Consider the following 23,603-nt stretch of genomic DNA (forward strand, 5'->3'; position numbering starts at 1 on the left):
ATTTTGGCGAGAAGAAAGATACATGAACTTGAATCATTCCCAGGTGCAAGACCGTTGGGGAAATGTCTTGTGTTCTCCAGGAACTGAAAGGTTCTCTGGTCTCACAACATTAGTGAGACATCCACCAAGACAAAAGATCATCAGGGGTCTGCCACCTGCGGCTCTAGTGCAACATTTTGGCCCTTTTGTAGTAGCTCCTTGAGACTTTCACTATATTATACCTAAACAAACATTTTTTTTCTCTTATTTTTACTTTATTTACACACTGCAGTCATTTTTAAAATGACTGTAATTTCTAAAAGGAAAGAAAAAAAGCCCAAGCATAACTGATGAGAAAAGAGATAAAACGGTTAAAAGAACTAAACATGTCCTTCTTTCATGGGGCTATAAGATTATAACTCCTCCCTGTAAATAGTGTTGACTGTGTTTTGTTTAATTTCATCCTTTGTGTGACTTATATTAGTCTCTATTAAGCCTTGTACATATCAACATTTAAAATGACTTATTTAATTTTTATCCTTTGATACTCAACTTTCTTTATATTTATTCTGTGTGGAACAATGGATAAAGAAATATCCCTCTGAGATCAATAAAGTATTTCAATTCAAGTTGATTCAATTCAATTAAATTCTAAAAAGTCAGAATTGTCTTAAAATTCTGTAAAAGAAGACTACAAACAATAAAATGAGGTACAGAAATAGTAAAAAAAATGTGATGTATGTGTTTACTTCGATACATTCTAATTGAAACCTCATAAATTCAACACAAGATACAGATTTTGTAAATATTTAAAAACTAATGCACATTTGAAACTTTAGAAGTGGTATCAGCCTAATTGTACAGGTTACTTGTGCTTTGCATCTCCAGGTAAATTTTCTGCATGCAGCTTTAATTTGGTTATGTTATTGTATCCCCCCCCCCCCCCCCCCCATCCATTTAGTATAAACCTCAAAGCCCTGCCATGAGGAGGAGCTTTTGAAAATGGAACAGCTTCAGTAGAAATGTTTTGGGGACAGTTCACTGTATTTTGCGCCAGAAGTTTTCATAGAAAATTGCTTTTATGTTGCAATTATAGTTATTTTCCAATTTAATTGTTTAACATTGTGAACATATAGATATTTTCATTATGCATATTTTGTGCCCCAAAGAACAGCTTCAAAGTTTAAAATGAAACGTTATTATGGTATTATTTTACCATCCCGTCACACTCAAGATGACATTGCTCTGTTTGTGGACTCTGAACTGAAATGTGTTTGACGCCCCCGGTTTAGATTATCGGTTTCCCTCTGGCATAAACATCACCTGCACTTCATTGAGCAACTAACCCTGGGTACCTGTGTAGTTATTCTAAAACATGTTCATAGTATAAACACCCTTTCTCTCTCTTTCTTTTATTTAGACCTTCATGTGACAAGTTAGTCTTTAATTTATGTAGTTAATATCAACAACGTAGACCTTTATACGTATGCAAACCTCACCGTAGGTCTGTAAAATGTCTATACAATAACAATATGAACTGTTTTTGGGGTCTATCGCGATAATAATCCAAAACTGCGCCTGCAGCGCCCTCTGCAGGTCCTGGAGGTGCGCTGCAGAGTGCTGTGCTTTGCACTGAAAATAAGGATCCATAGCTCGACTGAAAGTTGTTTTTTGTTTGTTTTTTTGTTTTTCCCTGTGAAGAGATGGCCTCCAGTAGATACTTTGGTGAGGTATAGAGTCGATTTATGTTGACACAAGAAGGTGAAACAATTCAAAACACAATTAGATATTTGTTTTTGTAGTTTAAATTTGGAGAAAATCAATGTTTCGAATCCAAACACGTTTCCATGTTAGTTTTATAGTAGTTAGTGTATGTATTTAGGAATGTTTGTATTATATGTAGTGCATGTAAATCATGTGCAATAGAAGCATAAAATGATATCCATACATTTTCTATGTTGCTTTATGGAATTCAGGTTGAAGATTCTACTGTGGACCATCCTGGAGTCGAACCAAAGATATTGTCACGATGACGTGAGACAATTACAGTATTCCCAACATCCATTTATCCATTTGTGGTTAGTTTGTAAGCAACAAGGTACTTATCTTTTATCTTTTATTCATCACTAATATATCAGCTCGGGTCTCAGTGCTGTGTTCTGTCCCCTGCTCAAAAAAAATGTGTAAAACAATAAAAATAAAAAAAATACATAGAAATAAGTCAATATTCGTCTTTTAGTTTTTTTTTTAAAATTTGCTTTGTACGTTTGCGAGCCAGTTCCTGCCCATGGAACTTATATATTACACAAAAACAAATATACTATAATATAAAATATAATACTAAAATGTAAATTAAAAAAATCTAAAATAGTAATCATAAAAATAGGTGGAATTATAAGCAAATTCGGAATTATAGCTCCATTTTCTTATTTCATGTATGTTTGCATACTATGCAAACATGCATGCCAGTAAGCCAGTGAGTACCGTGAAGCACAATTTTTTGTAGGATTTTTTTTTACATTCACATTTCCCCCAAACTTTCAAGTTTCACATCCATAATGGCGATGAACGTTATGATTAATATTACCTGCGATTTTCCCCGCTGACATGATGGGGGTCCTGTCAGCAGGTGGCAGGGAGAAATGCATCGCTTTGATTGGTCCAGCCAGCTTGATCATGTGACTGAAGCCAACGGGCTGGAAACGCTGAAGCTGGAAGAGGCTGCAAACCCAGCAGCTCCAAACAACCATAAAGCTCCGCTTCGACACACGGGAGTGAACAGGAAGTGTGGTGCTTTGATTTCAAAATAAGACGCTTGTATTTTAATGTGCTCAGCTGGGACGAGAATAGAATAGAATAGAATAGAATAGAATAGAATAGAATAGAATAGGAGTATAAACAGACACCCTGTTTTTCCTCAGGTCCATCACCGGCTCCTTGATCTTTGTCACATTGAGCCAAAGATACATAGAACACACTAAAAAGACACAAATACCCACAGAGATATAAAAGAACTACAAAAAGAAACACAATCATGATAATACTGCAAAGTGGATGCACATAGAGATGGCAACGGATCACAAAGAGAAAAGAAACAGGGATAGAAATATGGGAAAGAAAGGTAAAGTAACAAGTGGTTTAGCATGAAACATGTGGCTCGTGGGCCTCAATTCGCCTTCCAGGGTCAAATCTGGGTCATGGGCCTTGTGTAAATTTAATGCAGCAGACATGAAACAGCACAACCAAAGCATCAGCATTAGCATCAACTAACACTTAAGTACACACTAAAGTTTAATTCAGATTTGTTACTTTTAATATAAAATAATGTGGTTTTACAGTTCTTGGGCATGGAACTAAATTCAAAGATGAATCAGAGACTTTGCTGTATATTTCGCCCAGAGCCAGTCCTAAGTTATTGCAATAAGCACGCACACACACACACACACACACACACACACACACACACACACACACACACACACACACACACACACACACACACACACTCAAGAACCCCCCCCCCCCCCCCCTCAAAATTTTTTATTTTTTTTTTTAACAAACAACAACTTTTTATTTGATCTGGGAAAAATTTATAATACGCAGGATTTGAGTCAAACTTCTGGGAGAAAATCTGATTTCTTAAGGATAAAAAGGTTAAAGGATGAAAACTAGATTTGGACTTGAATTTGATTAGGGAAAAAGTGCAAATGCCGTGGGAAACAAATCTGATTTCTGACATTAATCAGATAAAAAAAAAAATGCAATTTCTCACGTCAATAGGATTATGCGATTCGGACAAAAAGGTCAGAATTAAAAAAAACAACAACAAAAAAACAAAACAAAACAAAACTTTGGAGACATTTTTGGAGAACTCCATTCACCCAGATGCACTCTCGAGTAGTTTTAGTGTTTTAATTTGTCCCATGCTTTTATACTGAAGGTCCGATCGAATGTGGGTCACGTCAGTGTGCGTGCTTGACGTCTTTGCGTCACATGATAATCCCTGCACGGTTGTATGGAGAATCAAACGGGAGCACTTTCTGGATGCGGCACTTTATCCGAGTTTCAAACCACATTTTCCACGACTCGTGAAGGGCGTGCTCTCTTTTGTTTAATCATGTAGGTTTAACGCTGTTTTAAGTTATGTTTTTTAACCAAGTAAAGCGGCTGTTTCCTGCATTGTAATATCGCTCAGTAAGTTGTTTCTTTTTTTTTTTTTTTACTAGAAATTCCAGAAACGGTCAACTTATCTTATGAGTTTCGAGTTTATCCTGGGAATCTCTCGGATTTAGCTGTCAGTTTTTGGTATTTTTTTGTTTATTTTGTTTATTTTTTTATTTTTTTTCCTCGGGTGGCTGGAAGTCGCGCCGTTCCGGGTCGGTTGTCACTATGACGGAGCGGACCCCTCTGCTCCACTACCGCCTCTCCACCAGCGTCAATGAGTCCGAGCCGCGGGGCCCTCCGGCCGGCCCGGCCCCGGAGCAGCTCTCGGGAGGCTCCCGGCGCCGGTCCGCCATGCAGCACCGGCGGCAGCAGCAGCAGCAGCAGCCCAAGAAACTGTCCATCTTCTTCGGCGTGGTGGTGCCCACGCTGCTGTCCATGTTCAGCGTGGTGGTCTTTCTCCGGATAGGTGAGTCCGTCCAGGTGATTCCCACGTGAGCGGCTCTCCAGGTGACGAAAACGCACGTGGGTCGTAATGAGTGTTATCTTTTTTTTTTAATTATTGTTTATGGCTTCTGTAAACTTTTGCAGCACAGGCATGACGACGTATTTCTGTTAAAAAAGTACCTTAAAGTGTAAACTTTTAAACCTCAACACACCTGGAAGGTTTTACATTACACCTCTTTCACCCATGAGCTATTTTTTTCAACTCAACTTTATTTATAACTCACCAAATGCAAATCTAATTCTATTTCTAGGCGCTTTTAACAGAGAAACCCGACAAATCCCCTCTCCCCCCCAGATGTAATTCATTGACCTCGTTAAATCCTTCAAGTTTGTGCTTTAAATCAGGTAGACACAACTTCTGTTTTAGTTTAGTTTTTTTTTTTTTTTTTTATTGTGAACATCCTCGACTGGCACTCACTCAAAAAAAAGAGGCAGCAGGTGATTTGGTTCATCAATAGTGTTGGTTTTTAACCTTCAGGTTGTTTTCTAGCATTTATTTCACTTTTCCTCCCCCCCTACCCTCCTTAACCTCAGTCTCGTGAGATGTCAGCTGCTGCCACACACACACACACACACACACACACACACACACACACACACACACACACACACACACACACACACACACACACACACACACAGTGGAGCCTCACACTGTAACATGTTGGTATGCACAGGAACTCACAGAGGTTTCATTGTGGATGTGAAACTATGGCAGCTTCAACTGTCTTCATCGCATAAGATGGAAGAAGGAAAAAAAAAGAGAGATGAAGAAATCAAACTTATAGTCAAAACAAAATGTGTTCATGTTGCGTAAAAACATGTTTAATGGGAGATCTCGTTGAAAATGGCAATCATATATTTTTAGCCGCCTTCCTAACTATTTTATTTAATCTCAAAATAACACTCTGGTGCTTATTAATCATGTGACCTTGTAGTCTCTGTCTCTCTCACACACACACGAAAAGACATCACGCTCATTGATCACACACGGAGAAAGTGGAGATAATGTAGAAATTTTTTTTAGTTTATCTCGTCTCATGCTTGATTGGACACACCTAACTTTGTTGGTGCGTGGCTGTGTTTGTCATCACGCCAAGTAGGAAAGCTTGACTTTCTTCAAGCTTAGTTCGTATGAGATTATTACTTCTTTTGCTCGTTTAGAAGAGTTTGAAGCTCGGCTTTCTCTCAATGAGTTTCGTCTACGGCAGCGGTGTCAAAACACATTTTAGTTCAGGGGACAAATGCAGTTCAATTTCATCGAGTGTGGGCCTGACCGGTAAAAAAAAACAAACAAACCAAAGAATTGCTACAAAAAATAAAAATTACTACGGTCTCAACATGAAGCCAATTTTATTGAAACATTTCGGGGGAAATACAGCAAAATGTGGGCTACTTCTTTATGTTTGACACCCCTGATGTACACCATCAGGCATTTTATAAATACGCAGTAATGCTTTAAAAAAAACAAACAAAAAAAAAAACGTTCGATTAAATGCGGTTAATGTGCAGGTGGAGTTTAGTGTATAGAGATTTAGTGTAAAGCTAGAGAAGTAATAGATATTTTGTTGAAAGGTGTAAGACAACAAGATAATTGATTACAAAGTGTTCCATAACAGCACCTATTTTAAGATGCAAAATTCTATATAGCTAGAGGATTTTCTTTCCCCGAAAGAGATAAAACGAATCAATTCAACGGAGAAAAAAAACCAAACCCATATGATTGTAATAATCAATAAAGTTGAAAATCAGCATCGCTGAAGGTTCAAAGTTTAAACACGATGGTCAGTGATGTTGGTCAGCTAAACTCCAGCCTGTTTCGGCTCCAGCTTTCTGCCGACTCGGCGTTCCATTCCGCCTCTTCTCTCTGATCAGGGTTCGTGGTGGGACAGTCCGGACTGTACCAAGCCATCGCCATGTTCCTGGTGGCCTACTTCATCATCTGTATGACCGTGCTGTCGGTCTGCGCAATCTCCACCAACGGAGCCCTGGACGCCGGAGGAGCCTACTGTATCCCGCCGCCGGTCGCCAGCGATCGCGGGTTCCTTCGCCGCGGAATTGCCGCTACCGTGTCCGTGCACCACCGCCGCAGCGAATAGTTCAGAGTAGATGGGACAATAATAAACGTGGCGGCCTCCAGAGTGGCATGACTCCCTGTATATATTGTAGTTTTATAGTTGAGTCACCTGTATAGTGTCCAATCGGTCCGTTACAAATGTTTATAGCTTGTTGTTCCTTTTTCAAGCAGCCAGCAATGAGTTCTGTCCGAGAGCTTCTCGATGGGGACAAGAGATCTTCAGAAGTTTCTATTGCTGCTGAAGCCCGAGTGACTGAATGTTTGTATTGTATTTAAAAAAAAAAAAAAAAATGTAATCCCACCGAAAAACCGTCTTAGTTCTGGTTGGTTTCCAGTAACTTTTGAGTTTCTGTCTTTATATAGATGAAGCTAATAGATGCTAGGTTTTGTGGCTCGTCTGCGGTCCAGTGGACACGGCGGAAGTTCCACTTCCCTCCTCGTGTCTCTCTGCAGTGGCCGGAGCAGAGCTGCAAGTGGTTTACTCATTTGTTTTCTGTGGAAAGAAGCACTGTCACTTTCACTCCGGAGTACTTCCACCGAGATATAACTTGGAAGCTAAAGAAAGAGAGAACTCCTTATTGGACTCCTCAAGAGCGTACGCTTGAACCCAGAGGTGTCGAATACGTTTTAGTTCAGGGCACACTTGAGTGGACCGGGAGAAGGGTGCCATAATGACCTTCAAATTTAAACTTTAAAGTTTTTCTTTGTTGTGGGGCAGAGTATAGGTGATTAAAATGTCTATTTTCACAAAAGCCAAACAATTACTACAAAATGGACTACAATCCCAACATAAAGCCCCTTTAAATGAAACCTTCTGCTGCAAAATACGGTAAAATCTTACAAAACTTCTCCTATTGCCGTTGCATTATGCATGTTTTTGCAAACTCCCCCTGACAGCATCACAGGCTGAGGCTTTTTAATTTTTTAATTTTTAATAATTAACTTGTGATGTGCCAGGTTTGGCCGGCGGGCCTTATGTCTGACACCCTAAGTGTATGTGTCCTCTCAATCCAGTAATTTGATGTATATAGGAAGAGATCTATTAACTTGTATTAAGGAATAGATATGTTTTGTTTTTTTTAGCTGCCTCCTGGCTGGAGCTTCATATCTAACAATTCTTGCTCATGTGCAACTTGAGCTTTTACTCCACTCGGATCCACCCCCCCCAAACTAATTTACTCACATAACACTGAAATTCTGAGATCTGAACGTGTCGCCTCGTCTTCCTTAACGGGACTCAGATATGATCAGCCGGGCGCTGGGGCCGGAGTTCGGCGGCAGCATCGGCATCATGTTCTTCCTGGCCAACGTCTGTGGCAGCGCTCTGTATGTGCTGGGTCTGGTGGAGGCCATTGTGGCCACGTTTGGAGTGCCGGAAGGTAAGTATAATTCAAATTCTATTCTCAGCCATTTTGGTAAATCATAAAGGAGAGACATTTTTAGAATAATCAGACGGTAGTTAAAATAAAACGTATTTCGCTACCACTTGAAAATTATGACTATAGCTCAATAAAGCTTGTTTTTCCAAGCTTTTTTTTTTTTTTTCCTGTGTGTGTGTGTCCATATCAATCAAATGAAAACAACAAAGCCCGCTCCACTAGAACAAGATAGCCAAGGGAGGAGCAGAGAGCCAAGGAGTCCAGGCTGGCTGGTGATATTGCAAAGTGAAAAAAAAAACCAGCTGTCGAAACCATACATGCTAAATGCTACAGAAATGATATGTCTTGAGCGAACACAAAAAAGTTAAGCATTTGGAATCGGAACAGTTAATAATGTCGCGCAGTTCAGATAACATTAGATGGTATGGCTCTGGAACTAAAAAGTGTCTATTTAAAGAAACTGCTCATGCTATTTTAAATATTAGGTTTTGTGTCGGTAAAACTTGGAGATCCCCCCCGATGTTTCAAATGATTAAAAAAAACTGTTCAGTGGAGCTTTGAACAAAGTCTTAATTAAGTTGGTACCTCACTGTGCTGTGACAGCAGTGTGGAATGGGATCAGCAAAGGAGTTTCCAAGAAAACGTGTCAAAGCGTTTGAAGGGCTTCACGATTCACACGTTGCTTAAAGTTCTTCAACTTTTTTTCAACTATTTTTTACTCGATAGTCTTCGTTCTTGCAAAATCTCTCTTAACCATGAATGTTTGAGAATTAGAAAGTTTGAGAGTCTTCGGAATGTTTAATCTCCAGCTTCTTGACGTCTGAGGACAAAATGATTGTATCACTACTTCGGGAGCGAGATTTCTTTAACAACATACTTTTGACATGTTTTTCACGGTTTTGTTCAGTCTCTCGGCCGAAACATCAAATTACTTCTAGACAGACCAAAGGCTTTCTGAAGTCAGTTGAACTGTTGGTAACTTTTCTCTGTGCACTGTGATGCAACGAATGTGAAGTGATGGTATGGTGTCATTTCAGTGCCAAAAATCCCAAGGCTTTTGTGCAGGAACAAGTGACGTTTAAAGTGGCCAATCAGGAAAGAGGGAAAATTACCAGGCTGTCTATGCAATGCTAAGGGTCAAAACGCAATATCGCCGTGCGCAGAGAGATCACAGAATTCATAGCGCACACAAAGTGGTCGAACTGTGCGCAATGACAGTTTTTATGCGCTTGAGTTTTTGGCACTAAAATAACGCCGTATGATGGACGCTGAAATGCACCTCATGACTCTCCGACTCTCCTCCTCCCAGATGGAACGGTGGCCACTTCTGCCTCCCAGGTCCTGCCGTCGGGCTACTGGTGGTCCCTGCTCTACGCCACGGGCGTGGCCCTGCTGTGCCTGCTGGTGTGCCTGGTGGGGGCCCACATCTACGCCAAGGCCACCTTCCTCATCTTCGTGGTGGTGATGTTCGTCCTGGCCACCATCTTCGTCAGCTTCTTCGCCGTGGCTCCCCGAACCATCGTGCTGCCGAGGTCCAGCTCCTTCAACCCCACGCCCAACGGGACCGGCCCCACGTTTCCCACCACGGCCAACTTCACCGGGTTCAAGCTGGACACTCTGCTCGGCAACCTGAAGGGTGAGAACCTGCGGGTCTTCTGATGCGTCTGTGTCTGTTTAAATGATGGAGGCGCTAAAGAGCCACTGTAAATTTTCCTTTTTTTAAAAATGGCTTCCAAAGTGGAACTTTTCTAAAATACTCTGACTCTGTCTTCTGAGAAACGGGAGGGAGCAAATCGACATTAACAACAATGGCGGCCCCCAGAGGGGCATGACTCCCAGTCCATGTTCTCCTGCTGGTCTTCTAGTTGAGTCACGAGTAATAGCAGCTCAGCTTCTTTATCTGTCCCAACTAATGTCTGAGTACGTTTGTAGCTGGTTGGCCCTCCATTTCTGTGTAAACAGACATTGTTTAAGAAACTGTTGTTTATACTCGAAACCTTTCAAAAACAAAAATGCAAAAACAATTAGTTTTTACTTGAAACATTCTCATGTCAACGTGAACTAATACTAAATATTCACTCCCACTTCACATCTCGTTACTCTGGAACGCTCCCTTTTCACACTGCCTTGAATCCAACATGTGCACATTAAGAAAAAAAGACGTAAAGCGCAAACTGAATTGGAGATAATTTGTTGCAATATCCTCTGATACTATAGCCGACCTCTGCTGCTTCTTCATGTGTTGCCGAGCAGTCTCAGGGTAATTGCTCCAGTCTCCAGGAAGTGTTACCGTGCATGACCCCTCTTATATCCTCATTATGTCATGTTAAACTTGGTTTGGACTCGAGGCTCCTCCCTCGTGGGAAGATAATATCTTCACATCAAACATTAACAATGCCAGTGACCTGTACAAAGAGAAATGCCCCTGCGCAGGGAATGGCAAAGAGGTGGCCAGTGTGACGCCTTTAGCAATCCTAATTTAAGAAAATGTTTCAAGAACTTACTTGCCTTTCACCACAAAAACAATCGGCTCAATGTTCCAGAAGAGACAGACGGAACACATGAAGTCAATGTGTAGCCTTTGATATTGACCCACTGATAAAGATTATTTAATCAGAGTGTGAGTGAAGGTATGTGCCAGGTTTGAATAAATTATCGTTTTTTTTATCACCACATCAACCATACAGAAGCTTGTACCTTATTTACACAACGTGGGTTTTTTTTTGTTTTTGTTTTTTTAACATTTCTGAAAAGTTTCGTGTTTATCTGGCAATGCTATGAAAACAATGACTATTTCCTTGGTAACAGCAGAAATATTGATAATTATCTAGTTTTCTAGTTTTCATTCCACTAATGAATACTGTTTTTTTTTTTTAATGAATCCACACACGCACACACTCAGAGAAACATTGCCACAAACATTCACAGTGACGAAGACAGAGTTGCACTGTTACTACGGTGACTATAAAAGTATTAAGTACCGCGGTGAAAACTGCTGAGGCACGGACGAACAGTCTTCTGCTTCCTCAAACATGTTCAAAACGGGGTCACCAATGGCAGAACGACCCGTTCTGTGTCTTCATCAATCACTGGGTTTGAAATGCCCAATGATGATGAAATATCGTTAAATTCAGCCCTCTTCGTCGTCAAAACTCTGATCCTCCATAATGTAAACACAACTTGGGCGTGTGTACATCTAGTGACGTCACTCTATTACTGTCAGAAGCTCCGCCCAGCAGCGAAAATACCGCTGTTTATCGGCTATTTTTCTCACAGATTGCTGTGTTTTAACATTTTACCCTTGGACCAGTTGGCATAAAAAATGTCCCAAGAAGCGATAGACAGTGTTTTGGAGGTCGAATTTTCATTTCACTAGGACTTTAAAGTTCAACAGGAATCGAGCTGAAACACTGGCAGCCTTCCAGCAGGTCGACTCATTACAGATAATTATTCTCAAGAATCCCTCAATCAATCAACTTCAAATATGCTGGGCGTGGAACGCGCCCGATGCCCTGGACCTTCCGATATGCCACCTATTGAGTTGTGTTGGAGTGAATTTGAACAACTGAGCACTTTGTCACCCCCGTCTCACCACAGAGTTACAAATGCAACGCCGAACAACTCGACGGCTTGAAGCAGTGGGCTTCTCACGCCCTGAACTGCTCCCATACTCCATATGTTCCCTGAGTCTGTAATTCAATGCTTGTGGATCTTATCGTTCCTGTAATACTAACCAAGCACTACACTTTGTTTGCAGGGATTTACTTCCACGTGATTAGTGAGCCAATAGCTGTAATTCAGGCACGTGAAAACTATTACACACAAACGTGGTCACTTTTTGCACAGACTCGCTCTTATCATGCCTCACAAGGCCGATACATTGACTTGCCCTAATTCCCTGCACACCTACATGGATCTCTTGTTTAACGCCGTCTCTGACCACAACCTGACCCTAGACCACGTGTGCACTTGACAATGTATTGACTTTCCGACTGGAGACCTTTTTGTTTTTGTTTTTCATGGTGAATTATGTCTTTCACTCCCAATGGATCCAATACCTAACCAATGGTAAACACTCTGAACCATCTCAGTTTGCCAGTGCATCACAGGGCAAACTGAGACGGTCACACACGCGCACACACACACACACACACACACACACACAATTTAGAGTCCCCAGTTAGTCTAAAACCTTTTGTTTGGTCTTTGGAACATGGAGTTAAACCAGAATACCTGGAGAAAACCCATCCCCCGCACAGGGAGAACCTGCAAACTCCACTCAAAAAAAGAGTTCCCCGCCAGTAAGAAACAGGAAGCGGAGTCCACAACTGAATCCAGATGTTTTACACAAGGCAATTTCATTGTTTTTTGTTTTAGCATCATTCAGACACAAAGCAAGTCAGTGCTGTACAAAGTAAACAAAGAAAAACATTGAAGCAAGGCAATTGAGAATGTTAACCTTCAGTAACTAAGATTGTGATAGACATTAAAACAGAGCAATTATGAATTAGGAAGAGTAAAATAAAAATAAGCAAAATCTTTTTTTTTAAGCATGAGTCAATAATAGTGCTGATTTAACATAAATGTGTGTCTCAGCAGGAAGTTTGTTCTACAAGTTCACTTTGTTTCTTCCGACTCTGAAACACTTCGTAAACCTCTCCCTGAGGACCTCAGGGGTCTGGTTGTTTCATATTGTACGATACATGGCGCATAAACAAATTTCTCTGAATCTTTATTCACTTATAGTCTAAATGTGGTTGGTGAGTTTCACAACACTGGACCACTCACTAAAAAAAAAACAAAACCTGACAAACAGGAACATTTCCTCCTGTGAATGGGAGTAAACAGGTTTACGATTAATTTAAAAATCACTTGAAGTAACACGGAGATGATCTTCTGACTCAGAAATGGAAACACAAGGTGACGGCGCTGATCACGTTTGTCCAATTTGGAAAGTGCAAGTCATGAGCTCCGTTCTGTTGGGGAATACCGATCAAAATGTGTACTCGTGAAGGGAGATTTGTTTCCTTAAATGTTGGAGCGCTGTCACAAATGGAGAAGACGGAGAGGCCGTCTCTCACGGCTCAATGCTGCCAAATTGAATTTTCGCAAATAAATCATGCGAATGGAGTCGACGGCGCTCCGTAAACAACGGGGGGTGGGTGGGTGGGGTGGAGTGGGGGGTGGATTTGCGGTGAATTGCTTTCTCAAACGCTCCTAAACATGATGGAGTCAGATGTGCAAGCAGGTGTGGAGGAGCGTCTGCCGGCAAGCCAAATTGAACTTTCTCTTAGAAGACTGATGGTGTCGATACGGGCACCGCTGCAGAGGCTTATCAGCTTTCGGTTTTCCGTTTTTGTCTCCCTGCAGCGGACTACACCGTAGATTACACCACAGGAACGATGATGACCTTTGCCACCGTGTTCGCCGTCATGTTCAACGGCTGCACCGGCATCATGGCGGGCTCCAACATGTCGGGTGAGTTTGGAAAGTCGTGCGTTCGCGTCCGCTGTTGGGAATTCCATGGCCGCGGAGGAGACGGTTTTAGCACAAACACCGAAATGTACATGGTCAATCTGACAACTCCTACATCCGTTCCACTTGCAGATGGCTCATCTTTTTGTTAATTTGGCTCAAATTTGATGAGTTATTGGGGAAAACTGCTACTTTCTTGAGCAATTTCTTAATAAACGCTGTTTGGTGGTTTACACTGGAACATGTTTTAAATTAAAAACAAAAAGAAAAATGTCAGTGTAGATGGATGCTACATACAGCCGCAGTACTATACTTGAGCCTTCAACTCGGAAACGGTGGGATACTGTTTGGACAGGAACTAATTAAATAATTTCGTTTTAAAAGAAGCCACATAGGAAAGTTTTTTTTGGGGGGGTTCCTCGTTGGGTCACAGTGAACGAGAGCCACAAGCTTCAGACTTTTGACACCACAAATGAAAATATGCACACTTGTAATAGGATTTTAAAAGAAGCAGCGCTCATTAGCTGCCTTCTCTCACTTATTTCTGAGATCGAATGAGACGGCCTGTCTTTAGGTTTTGCTGCATTTTTTCCTGTTCTCTCGGACCTTTGATGGCTGTGTAATCCACAGGGAAAGGCTAACCAAATCTGATCCGCTGAGCAGTTCCGGCCTCTCAGGTCTCCTAGCAACCATATCAATGACCCCATATAATTCGTTATTGTTGTGTTTTTCAGAGTTTTTTTCATCCAACTCGACTGATATTTTATGTGGAAGTCCTGACATTTGCAGTGACATTTCAGCTCATTTGACATTTGACTGAGTTGCAAGCCAATACTGACACTTAGGAAGTTTCTTTTCTTTTTCTTTTCCTGGATCGTTTTTCTTCAGGCACGTTGCCCCGGTGCCAGGCGAGGACAAGAACATGCACTTATTAGAAATGTTGTATGAGTCACATCATCATGGCTTTCAAAGCTCCAATTGTTGATTCTTTTCTTGTTTTGAGAGAAATAATTTTTTCCCCATAATCTGTGTCATATTGTGTGACATCATGAAGTTTTAAATAAAACCTTCAGAGGATGTCAGCCCTAAAATAGGACACATGTTTAGTTATTCAATTACATCACCATGGCAACCCCTGATGAGCTGCCCATGCACAAATGATGGGACATCATTGGGACATTTAATTTTATTTGGCGCCAGAAGGTTTAATTTAAATTGGCTTAATGTTGAGACTGTTGTAATTGTTTGATTTTGTGAAAATGTTTGACTTTTTCCACCCCGTGTAGTCTGTGCCGCCACAAAAAAAAATCTCTGAAGCTCAGATTTACAGGTTAATAAGGCACGTTTTTGCTGGTGCGGCCCACTCGAGATGAAATTTGCCATTTGTGTTTGACAGCCCCTGGTGTAGATGCTCATGCTACTTGGAACTAAGTCATGTCTTTAACCACCAGGTGACCTGAAGAATCCGAGCTACTCCATCCCCCGCGGCACCATCACCGCCGTCATCTTCACCTTCATCATCTACAACCTGCTGAGCGTGCTGGTGGCCTGCTCCTGTGACCGGTCAGTCGCGTTCAAACATGATCTTTTAAATATTTCAATTCCCATCCACTCCACACAGACACACACACACACACACACACCACTTTCACTAAATGTAACTCACTCATCCTCATCGTCTAACATCCACGCACATTCAGGAAGCAAGCAAAAAGCAGTGATAAAGGCTCGTAATCTGCGTTTTAGCGGCACGCATCCAAACAGCCTGATTGCACTTGTAAAAGAGCAGCTGAGGTCTCGCACAACTACACATCTGCATGTTTGGTTTCCGGCACATGAGGCTGAATACTGGGGGACTATCGGATGATGCAGACAGGGTTTATTTTCTGCTTCAGCAAACACAATTGGAGCGTCAGAGGAGCCCCATTTCAAAACCGTTTGTTCCAAACAAATGTGATCCGACGCCAGGTGTCAGTTAATCAGACTGCGGCACATGTAGATGGAAGCGAAGAAAATAATGGAAATGTCCATTTCTGTGCAGTTGAAAGCAGCGAGGCACCATAGTGTGGTTGTATCACAGGGTGACTAACAACTGGTGGATGTATTGAATCTTTTTCTTTGTTTTTTTATTCAATTAAACACAAATGACTCAAGTTTAGATTCCTCTCATGATTCATTGACATTCTTATTTGGGCTCTGTCTACATGACATTTTCAGTGTTTCTGTCCATTTCCATGGAAGTGGGCATCATTTTCAAAACAATGCTGTGTAAACACAAGACATTTTGAAATTAACTTAAAATGTCACGTAAACGAGGTCTAAGTTCATAGCTGTGACTGTCTCCTGCCTGTTTTAATTCAGAAATGAGGATTTCTGGAAAATTGCAAAATTGTTTGAAGAATGCAGGAATCCCAAAATATTAAATACATGATAGAGCTTTTGTTGTAGTGTGTGTATTTTTTTTTTTTTTTTTTTTACTCATAAAAAGTCAATAATTCCAAACAATCTATCCAAACTTTCCAGTCCTATACCAGATTCTACATTGTAATTTGCTTTTACGCCTCTTCTGTTAAGTCCATGTGCTGTAAATACTCTGTGCCGTTATTTGAATTGCGTAGTATTTTAACCCCCCTCCAAAATGTCACTTTACTCATACTGGAGTCGAACACCATGTATTCCACTTCGCAGCTTTTAAAATTACAAGTTGCTTCTGATCTGCACTTTTGCACCTAGCAAGTTTTTCCTTTTCTAATTGAACATTCTTGAAATATATTTGCCTTTTGTTTATAAGAACATTTCAACATAGTGTCATTTGTCATACATATTTTCCATTAAAGTTTGCAGCCCACCGCATCTGAAAGAGTTCATGTTCGACCTATTTGGTGTCCTCGTCTCACTCCCGAAGTCCGGGCAGCTAAATCATGGAGTCCTTGATGTAGCTGTTGGTATTTACTTTTCCCCCCTATTTATTTGCCCTCCCTCTCTCCCTCTCTCCCTATCCATCTCCTTCTATCTGTCTGTTGCTGAGCTCCAGAGTTCAGTATTGATGCCGCTCTGAAGCGAGTGTTGCCAAGGTGCTAAACTGACATGACAGGGCTATAAAAGAGCGTCGAGGATCAATAGCGCCATTATTTACCCTGCTGCGCCACACACGCACACGCACGCGCACACACAGGAACACAAGATTTCACACTTCTGCCTGTGCAGTTTTAGGCTGTATATGTGTCCTGAAACATTCTGGATGACTATGTGCACTCCTTATGTTTTCATCTGCTCTGGCTGGAGGTGGATTATGGTGCATGTTGTGTTTGGTCATCAGTGAAAATCCTGCAGGACAATAAAAGATCCTCTAGAGTTGAATGGAACGTGTAAGTGACCTCTTAAGACCTATTTATATTCAAGGAGGAGGACGGAAAAACTTCTGACACTAGAGGGTGTGACCGAACAAGTGACATACCTTTTTTTTTTTTTTTTTTTTGCCGAGCTCCGTCTTTCAGAAGAAATTTCGCCCATCTGGCAGCCTCGTCCGGGGTGAAGTGTGTTCTGCTGTGTAGTCTGCAAACTCTTATGTGATCGTGGATTTTTGACATTCCATTTATTCCCGCATTCCGCTGGCTCGCAAACCGAAACGGATGACATCGAAGAGCAGCTGGTGGAAGAGGTGAAGTGATACGAAAGTCTCTACAACACCCGTTTAAAATCCTATAAGGACACCAAAATGGCCAAGAAATCATGGGGGGAACTGTCCCAAAATTTACAAATGGAAGAGAGCGTGTGCTGTAGTAATCCTCTGTGCCTGCAGTGAGGGGGCGTGGCCTCTGGGTTTTGTGCACCTTTCTCCCAGAGTATGAAATGTCAGGACTAAAAGTTTTTTTTTTCCCTGCTGCTGGCTGACACTAGAAAGCAAACGTTGTTCTTCTTCCTTTTGGACTCTGAAGAGGCCTTTAGATGCCATTCCGCTCCAAAGGAAGAGCTTCAACTCCATCTGTGTGTAAATGGGCGGGAAAACACGATTTTTGTATTTGGGTGAAATGACGAAGGGGCTGGACCTGTGAGCAGTGCTTGTGTAGAAGTCTGGTTACGACACTCCTGTAGAAGGAACGAGAGAAACACTTCCTATGTGCCGTGTGGACTGAAGTCGCTACTCTGTAAAACCCAGCTTTATTGTTTCCACGCCCACGATATCGCTCCCCGTCTTATCTCCGCTTTCCTCGGGGTCGCTCGCTTTATTGAGCTTGACCGCATTTGGACCGATAGCGAGCGTTATCAAGCCAGAGAAACTGTACGGTCATTTCTCAGAAGTGCTCTGATAATTGTCGCACAATGGAGATTTTCTATATTGTCTCTTGTTTTCGCTCGAGAGGAAGTGAGGAAAAGTCTCACATTGAACCATAAACCACTTCCTCCAATTTTCACTCATTTTTCCACTCTTAAGGATATCCTCTTCGCTATTTTCAACTCTGTGTTGAAATGATTGACGCTTTCCATTTCCGCACTCCTTTCACTTCGGACAGTGATTCGGTTGTGCAATGTGAGCAAGCGATTGACGCCCTCCTCCACGGGAATTCACCTGCCACTATCAGGAGCTGATAAGTGTGCTGCTGTTGACAGCTGAGGGTCGCGCGGCTTTTAATCCCCAGCTTTCATTTTCTAATGAAGCAAACAGGAGCGTTTACACATTACCCGCGCTCCAGTAGAGCTCCGCAATGTATTCCCCCTCAGTCTCGCCAAAACATTAACATTCCCCACTATTCCTGCTACATTAAGCCGACTCACTCCTAGAAAAATATTACCCACCATACCTAATGCGCGTCATAAAACTTTATTGAATTTCTGCGGGGAAATTGCACAAAGACCAATATTTATCATGGTAGCGGGGGATTCGAGTAACGTCGAGTAATTCTTCAAGTGCAAACGATTTGACAAGCGACGATGGAAGATGAGGGGGGGGGGGGAGAGTTGATCGTCTATTATGAATGCCAGCTCACACACCTGCTCAGGCTCTGCATCTACTCTGAAATGTATTTCTAGAAATGCAATCACCGCAATGTGGCTTCCTTGCAGAAAGAATAGCCAATCAAGATGAAAGTAAGCCAAGAACAAGGCGAGAAAAGTTTGGCGCCCAGACACGCAGACGTATCCGTCAGGCGGGTCTTTATTCTTCTGGGCTCGCACCTAAAGCCGCAATCAGAGGGGGATTAATCCTTTTGAAATATCCCTTCATTGGATAGGGCGAATGTGAAATGATTGTACTATAAGGTGGGTACTTGTAGCCTTTTAATGCTTTAAATGTTTAATCTAAAATTGGAAACACCTTGGCATGCATGCACACATTTAAACGTGACGCTCGGAGAGTTGGAAAGTAGGAGATGCACAGATACCGAAACCAGTGTCTGGTCCAATACTGTACGGAGTACCCAGAACAGATCCCCGGCGATGATTATGCGAGGTCATGCGGGAGCAACGTTGCCAGGAGATTCTTTAATATGAATGATGAAAGTAAGATGGACATTAGATTCGAATCAATGTTTTCTTTGAAGAGTTAAACAATTTGCTCGGTGGCTGGGCGGTTTGACACCTCTGATCGACACCAGTGACATTTTCATGAATAAAAGTAAGTTTTGTGGCGCTACTGTGACAAATCATTGCTAACTTTCAGAATGAGTCGTTTTTATTTTTTATTTAACTTTTTCATTGTTAGCGAGGAAGTGTAATTGCCTTTGAGTTTTAAGTTTTTATTTTTAATTGTAGTTCACTGGTTAATGTTCCTCATCACCATTCAACATAATTCTAATTATGTTACTGCATTTACAAATAAACTAAAAAATACTAACTATATATATTTCTTAAACTTATTGAGACGGAGCCAATTGTGAAGTCAGGATTTCCACGTGCCGCACGACTTTTGTTTAGGTTTTGCAAAGGATACAAACACAATTGACTGAGAGTGAGTCTGCTGCTCCCAACAACCCAGCTCTACTATTTCCTGCTTTAACCCAGCCAACATGGTGCCAAATCAGACTTTGTCTTCTCTTAACCTCTTAATCTCCGCCATTAAATGCTTTAACAAATCATATTGCACCATGTGGTCTTGGTGTTTGAACAAAACACTCAACCATCATAAAGAATAACCAGGAAAGGACCTCATTAAACTGTCCTGAAAACATCAGTGAAACTTAGTGTTATTATAGCTGACATGTTTTCCACGAAAAATCAAGTTGATTCAATAAATACCAAAGACGAGAACAACATTTCTGGCTATTTTGTGACATTAGCAGCATGATTATTATATTTTTCATGCTAAGGAAAGTATTTTTTTCTGTAAATGCAGACAAAATAAAGTTCTGTTTGAGAATGTTGTCTGCAAATCTTCCTCAAAGGACAATCCTAATAAAAAAGACATTTGATCAAGTTTTAACTGTTTATTAGGCTTAAATGTGCATTAAATGTCCTTTTGCCACCCTTGTTCACACTATTTTACTGGACTAGAAATAATTTGATACTGACTATAAATGTTTATTTTGAACGCTTGGCAGCACTGATTGATGATTTTTCTTTAAAAAAAAAAACAAAAAACGTTTTAAGGTTGTTATTGCTCCGGTTGTCCAAAAGGTGGCAGCCATGCTCTCTCCATAAACCTCAGCCCTTCCATCTTTAAGTGGCTGGATTCAGAGAGAAAATCTAACCTTTACATAAGGCTCCTCCAAATTGCCACCCTCTGCAAATTGTCGTTGTGTGTCGTGGCTTTAAAAGCTAAAGCAGTTGAGACTGTGAGTATTTAAAAGTGAATGTCAGGGTGGCGGCAGGGCAGCCAAAGATGATGATGGTTGCACGGGGGGGGGGGGGGGGGGGGGAGATCTCGTTAGAACTGCCTTCACCAAGTTTAAATGTATTTGTGTACCAGCATACAACATCTCCACATCAGTTCAAATTAGGGCTGCAACTAACGATTTTAATAATCGGTCAATAATTTTATTTATATATTAGATTTAATTGACTTCAGGGACCACATACAGTCCAGTTTCATCGTGAGTGGACCAGACTGGCAAAGTATTGTTATAACAACCTTGAAATGTACACTACAAAGTTTTTCTTTGTTGTGGTCACAATCTATGGAATGAAATTGTCTATTTTTGAAGATCAAACAGTTGGTACTAAAAATAATTACAATCTCAACATAAAGTAAGTTTTTATGAAACAATCTCGTGAAAAATACAATGAAATGTCAAAACAAACTTGTATAAATCCTCTATAACCTCCTTGCTTGGGCCAGATTGGAGCCTCTTGGTCGGTTTTGGCCCACGGGCTTTATGTTCTCTGCTCTAAGGGGAAAGTCAAACTAATGGAGAGGAGCTTCACAGAGCAGCATTGCGCTGCGGGAGGAGGCGATAATTCACATCTCAAAACTAATCTCCTGACACCGCTTTAGCATCAGCACCTAAAACAGGTAAACGCTACACAGATCATATAAGATATGAAAGGAATTTAGTGGCATTTATTCATCCAGACTAAAAATTGTCACATAAGGATCTCGTATTGTCCTTGGGTTGAACTTTTCAACAAGTCCCCAATGAAGGGTTACAGTTGGAGTAAGTGGAGCTCGTGTGTGTGTGTGTGTGTGTGTGTGTGTGTGTGTGTGTGTGTGTGTGTGTGTGTGTGTGTGTGTGTGTGTGTGTGTGTGTGTGTGTGTGTGTGTGTGTGTGTGTGTGTGTGTGTGTGTGTGTGTGTGTGTGTGTGTGTGTGTGTGAGCTCATTATACCAAGTAGTGATCTCACTTAACCTGGCGCTGACACTTTGTTTTAATAAGAGGCCCCATGTGACACCACTCAACATCAGGCTCAGGACATCGGCGCGTTGGGGCGGGGTGTGCACTTGTAAAGTCACGTCATCTTGATGGTGCTGCAGATACAGGAATATGAGAGGAATCTTTTTTTTTTTTTTTTTTCACTTGTCCCACAGCTTTTTCCCAGCAGGCATCGGGGCACGTTTCCTGCATCGCGGCTAAGAGCAAAGCAAAGAAAACTCTCCTCATTTGGATGGGAAACCCGTCCCAAGCTGGTTTCCAGGTCAGCATTAATAGAGCAGCCACATATTTTGTGTGTTTGAGATTATCGCTGATGATATGCCAGAATGGTGAGAGGGCCGCTGATGATGGCGATGAAGGCTGGGGGAGGAAGCGAGATAGAGAAAGGAATCTATTAACCTCATGTGGCCAGCCAGCCAGCCATGACAGATTGCCCTGTCTCTACTTTATAAAGCTCTTTTTTTTTTTTTTTTTTTTGCCCAGTGTGTGTTTGTGTGGGTTAGGAGCTGCGTGACGACTCATTCCGAGACCGTTTCTGTATCGTTTTCCAACAGGTTTCACGCCCGACTATTCACCACTCTGTCATTTCCTCCGGCTCGCCCGTTCACGCGTCGTCGACTTCTTTGTGCGCGCCGGGCACACACGTGTTCCCGTCACCGCGGCGCATCGCTGACCTGCGGGCTAATCTGCGCCGCGCTATAGAGGCTTTTGTATTAATAGCCGACTTGATAATTATATTAATTTGAATCTGCCGGGCCTCCTTTTTGTGGCGCTATCTCTGACATGCAGCTTTGTGAAAGTGTACACGTTCCACCCCCCCTCCTCCGAGTGCCTCCGTCTCTCATCTCTTTCTTCTGGCACTCCTCCCTGTTCCCCAGCCCTACACACACACACACACACACACACACACACACACACACACACACACTGTGTCTAATTCCTCTCACTTTTCCACCATCTTTCATCACAATACTTTCAGCTTCTCCGTTTCTCTCCATTCTCCCAAAAACATGCGGTCTGTCCGCCGCTCCCCTTGTCCTCACCCACACACTGTCTAATTTCCATTCCTGTGTTTTCCTATTCTACATATCGTCCTCCCCCTTGTAGCTCCAGTTACCTCTCAATCATATGTTTTTTGGTTGTTGTTTTTTTTAACTCATCCTACATAATTTTCTCCGCTCTTTTCACACTGTCAGAATCTGTTCCTACAAACGTTTTTACTTCTCTTTCCTAGTTACAGGCTGTGGTTTTCTTTTTCTCTTTTTTTTTTTTTTTTTTTTTTTTTGTTTTTTTGTCACTACACTGACACAAAGGTAGGCAGTTTGCAGAATCGGGTTGGATTTAGATAGCGCTATCATGGTGCCTTCAGTAAAGCTGCACTGAACAGGAAACGGACAAGATTAGAATGTTGAAGCAAACCTTTTTTAGAATCGAGATCGGGGGTGTGACACGGCACATTTTGGCCCCATTTCATTTTGAGTGGTCCGGACCGGGAAAATTGTGTTTCAATTTTAACCCTAAAAGCTGGCTGTTGCATTATGCACGTTTTTACAAACACCCTGACAGCATGGCTTTGAGGCTGGTTTGATGGCAGCATCACCGACATCTCAGCTCGGGTCTCCGTGTTCCGTTGTGTCCACAACTGTTAAGAAATTTTTTTTTTAAAAAGCTGTTTTTTACAATTTGCTTTGTGCTTTAGTGGATAAGAGTCTGTTGCGTGCCGGTTTTGGCCTCATGATTGACACCCCTGGTCCTGAAGTAAGTGACTCTCCTGAGTTGTGCTCTGCTTGCACTTGGCTTTTTTTTTTTTTTGTCCCCTCGCCATCTTGTCCTCATCCGTCCCCCCCCCCCCCATCATTTGGTGTTCTCCTCATTCCTGTCTAGACTGCAGCTGCAGGAAGGCAACAAGTCCAGCATCTCCTCTCCTTGTCCCCCTCCCCGTCTCTTTCTCCAACACTATCACCCCACAGCAGCATTCTTGGCTCCCATTTCTCCTGTGTCGCTCTCCTCTCTCTGTCTATCATTCATTCATCCATCCATCCATCCACACAGCCTCACTCCCTCCTTTTGTTATTCACCTCCTATCTCTCCACTGCAGAGATTCCAGTCACTTTCGCACCCCTCTCTTCTCTCGACCGGTGTTGAGGGCAGCGGTACAATGGCACCTGTGCAGGCCAAGTCTTCACCAGCATGTCTTTTCGCAATAAAAAGCAAGAGGAGA

At 41.9% G+C, this 23,603-nt stretch overlaps 1 protein-coding gene across 1 annotated transcript in view; it reads left to right on the plus strand.

The window, feature by feature from the left end:
• Nucleotides 1–4,109: 4,109 nt before the first annotated feature.
• The window catches only part of LOC308143677 (solute carrier family 12 member 9), a 69,001-nt gene continuing 49,507 nt past the window's right edge, over nt 4,110–23,603 (plus strand). The window contains exons 1-6 of the mRNA XM_080514562.1: nt 4,110–4,609; nt 6,523–6,657; nt 7,966–8,103; nt 9,413–9,739; nt 13,474–13,581; nt 15,030–15,141. Of these exons, the coding sequence (XP_080370688.1) occupies nt 4,369–4,609; nt 6,523–6,657; nt 7,966–8,103; nt 9,413–9,739; nt 13,474–13,581; nt 15,030–15,141 (1,061 nt within the window). The 5' untranslated portion in view covers nt 4,110–4,368. The remainder of the gene's footprint in view (nt 4,610–6,522; nt 6,658–7,965; nt 8,104–9,412; nt 9,740–13,473; nt 13,582–15,029; nt 15,142–23,603) is intronic.

This window comes from Blennius ocellaris, assembly GCF_963422515.1.
Source record: "Blennius ocellaris genome assembly, chromosome: 2".
Lineage (NCBI taxonomy): Eukaryota > Metazoa > Chordata > Actinopteri > Blenniiformes > Blenniidae > Blennius > Blennius ocellaris.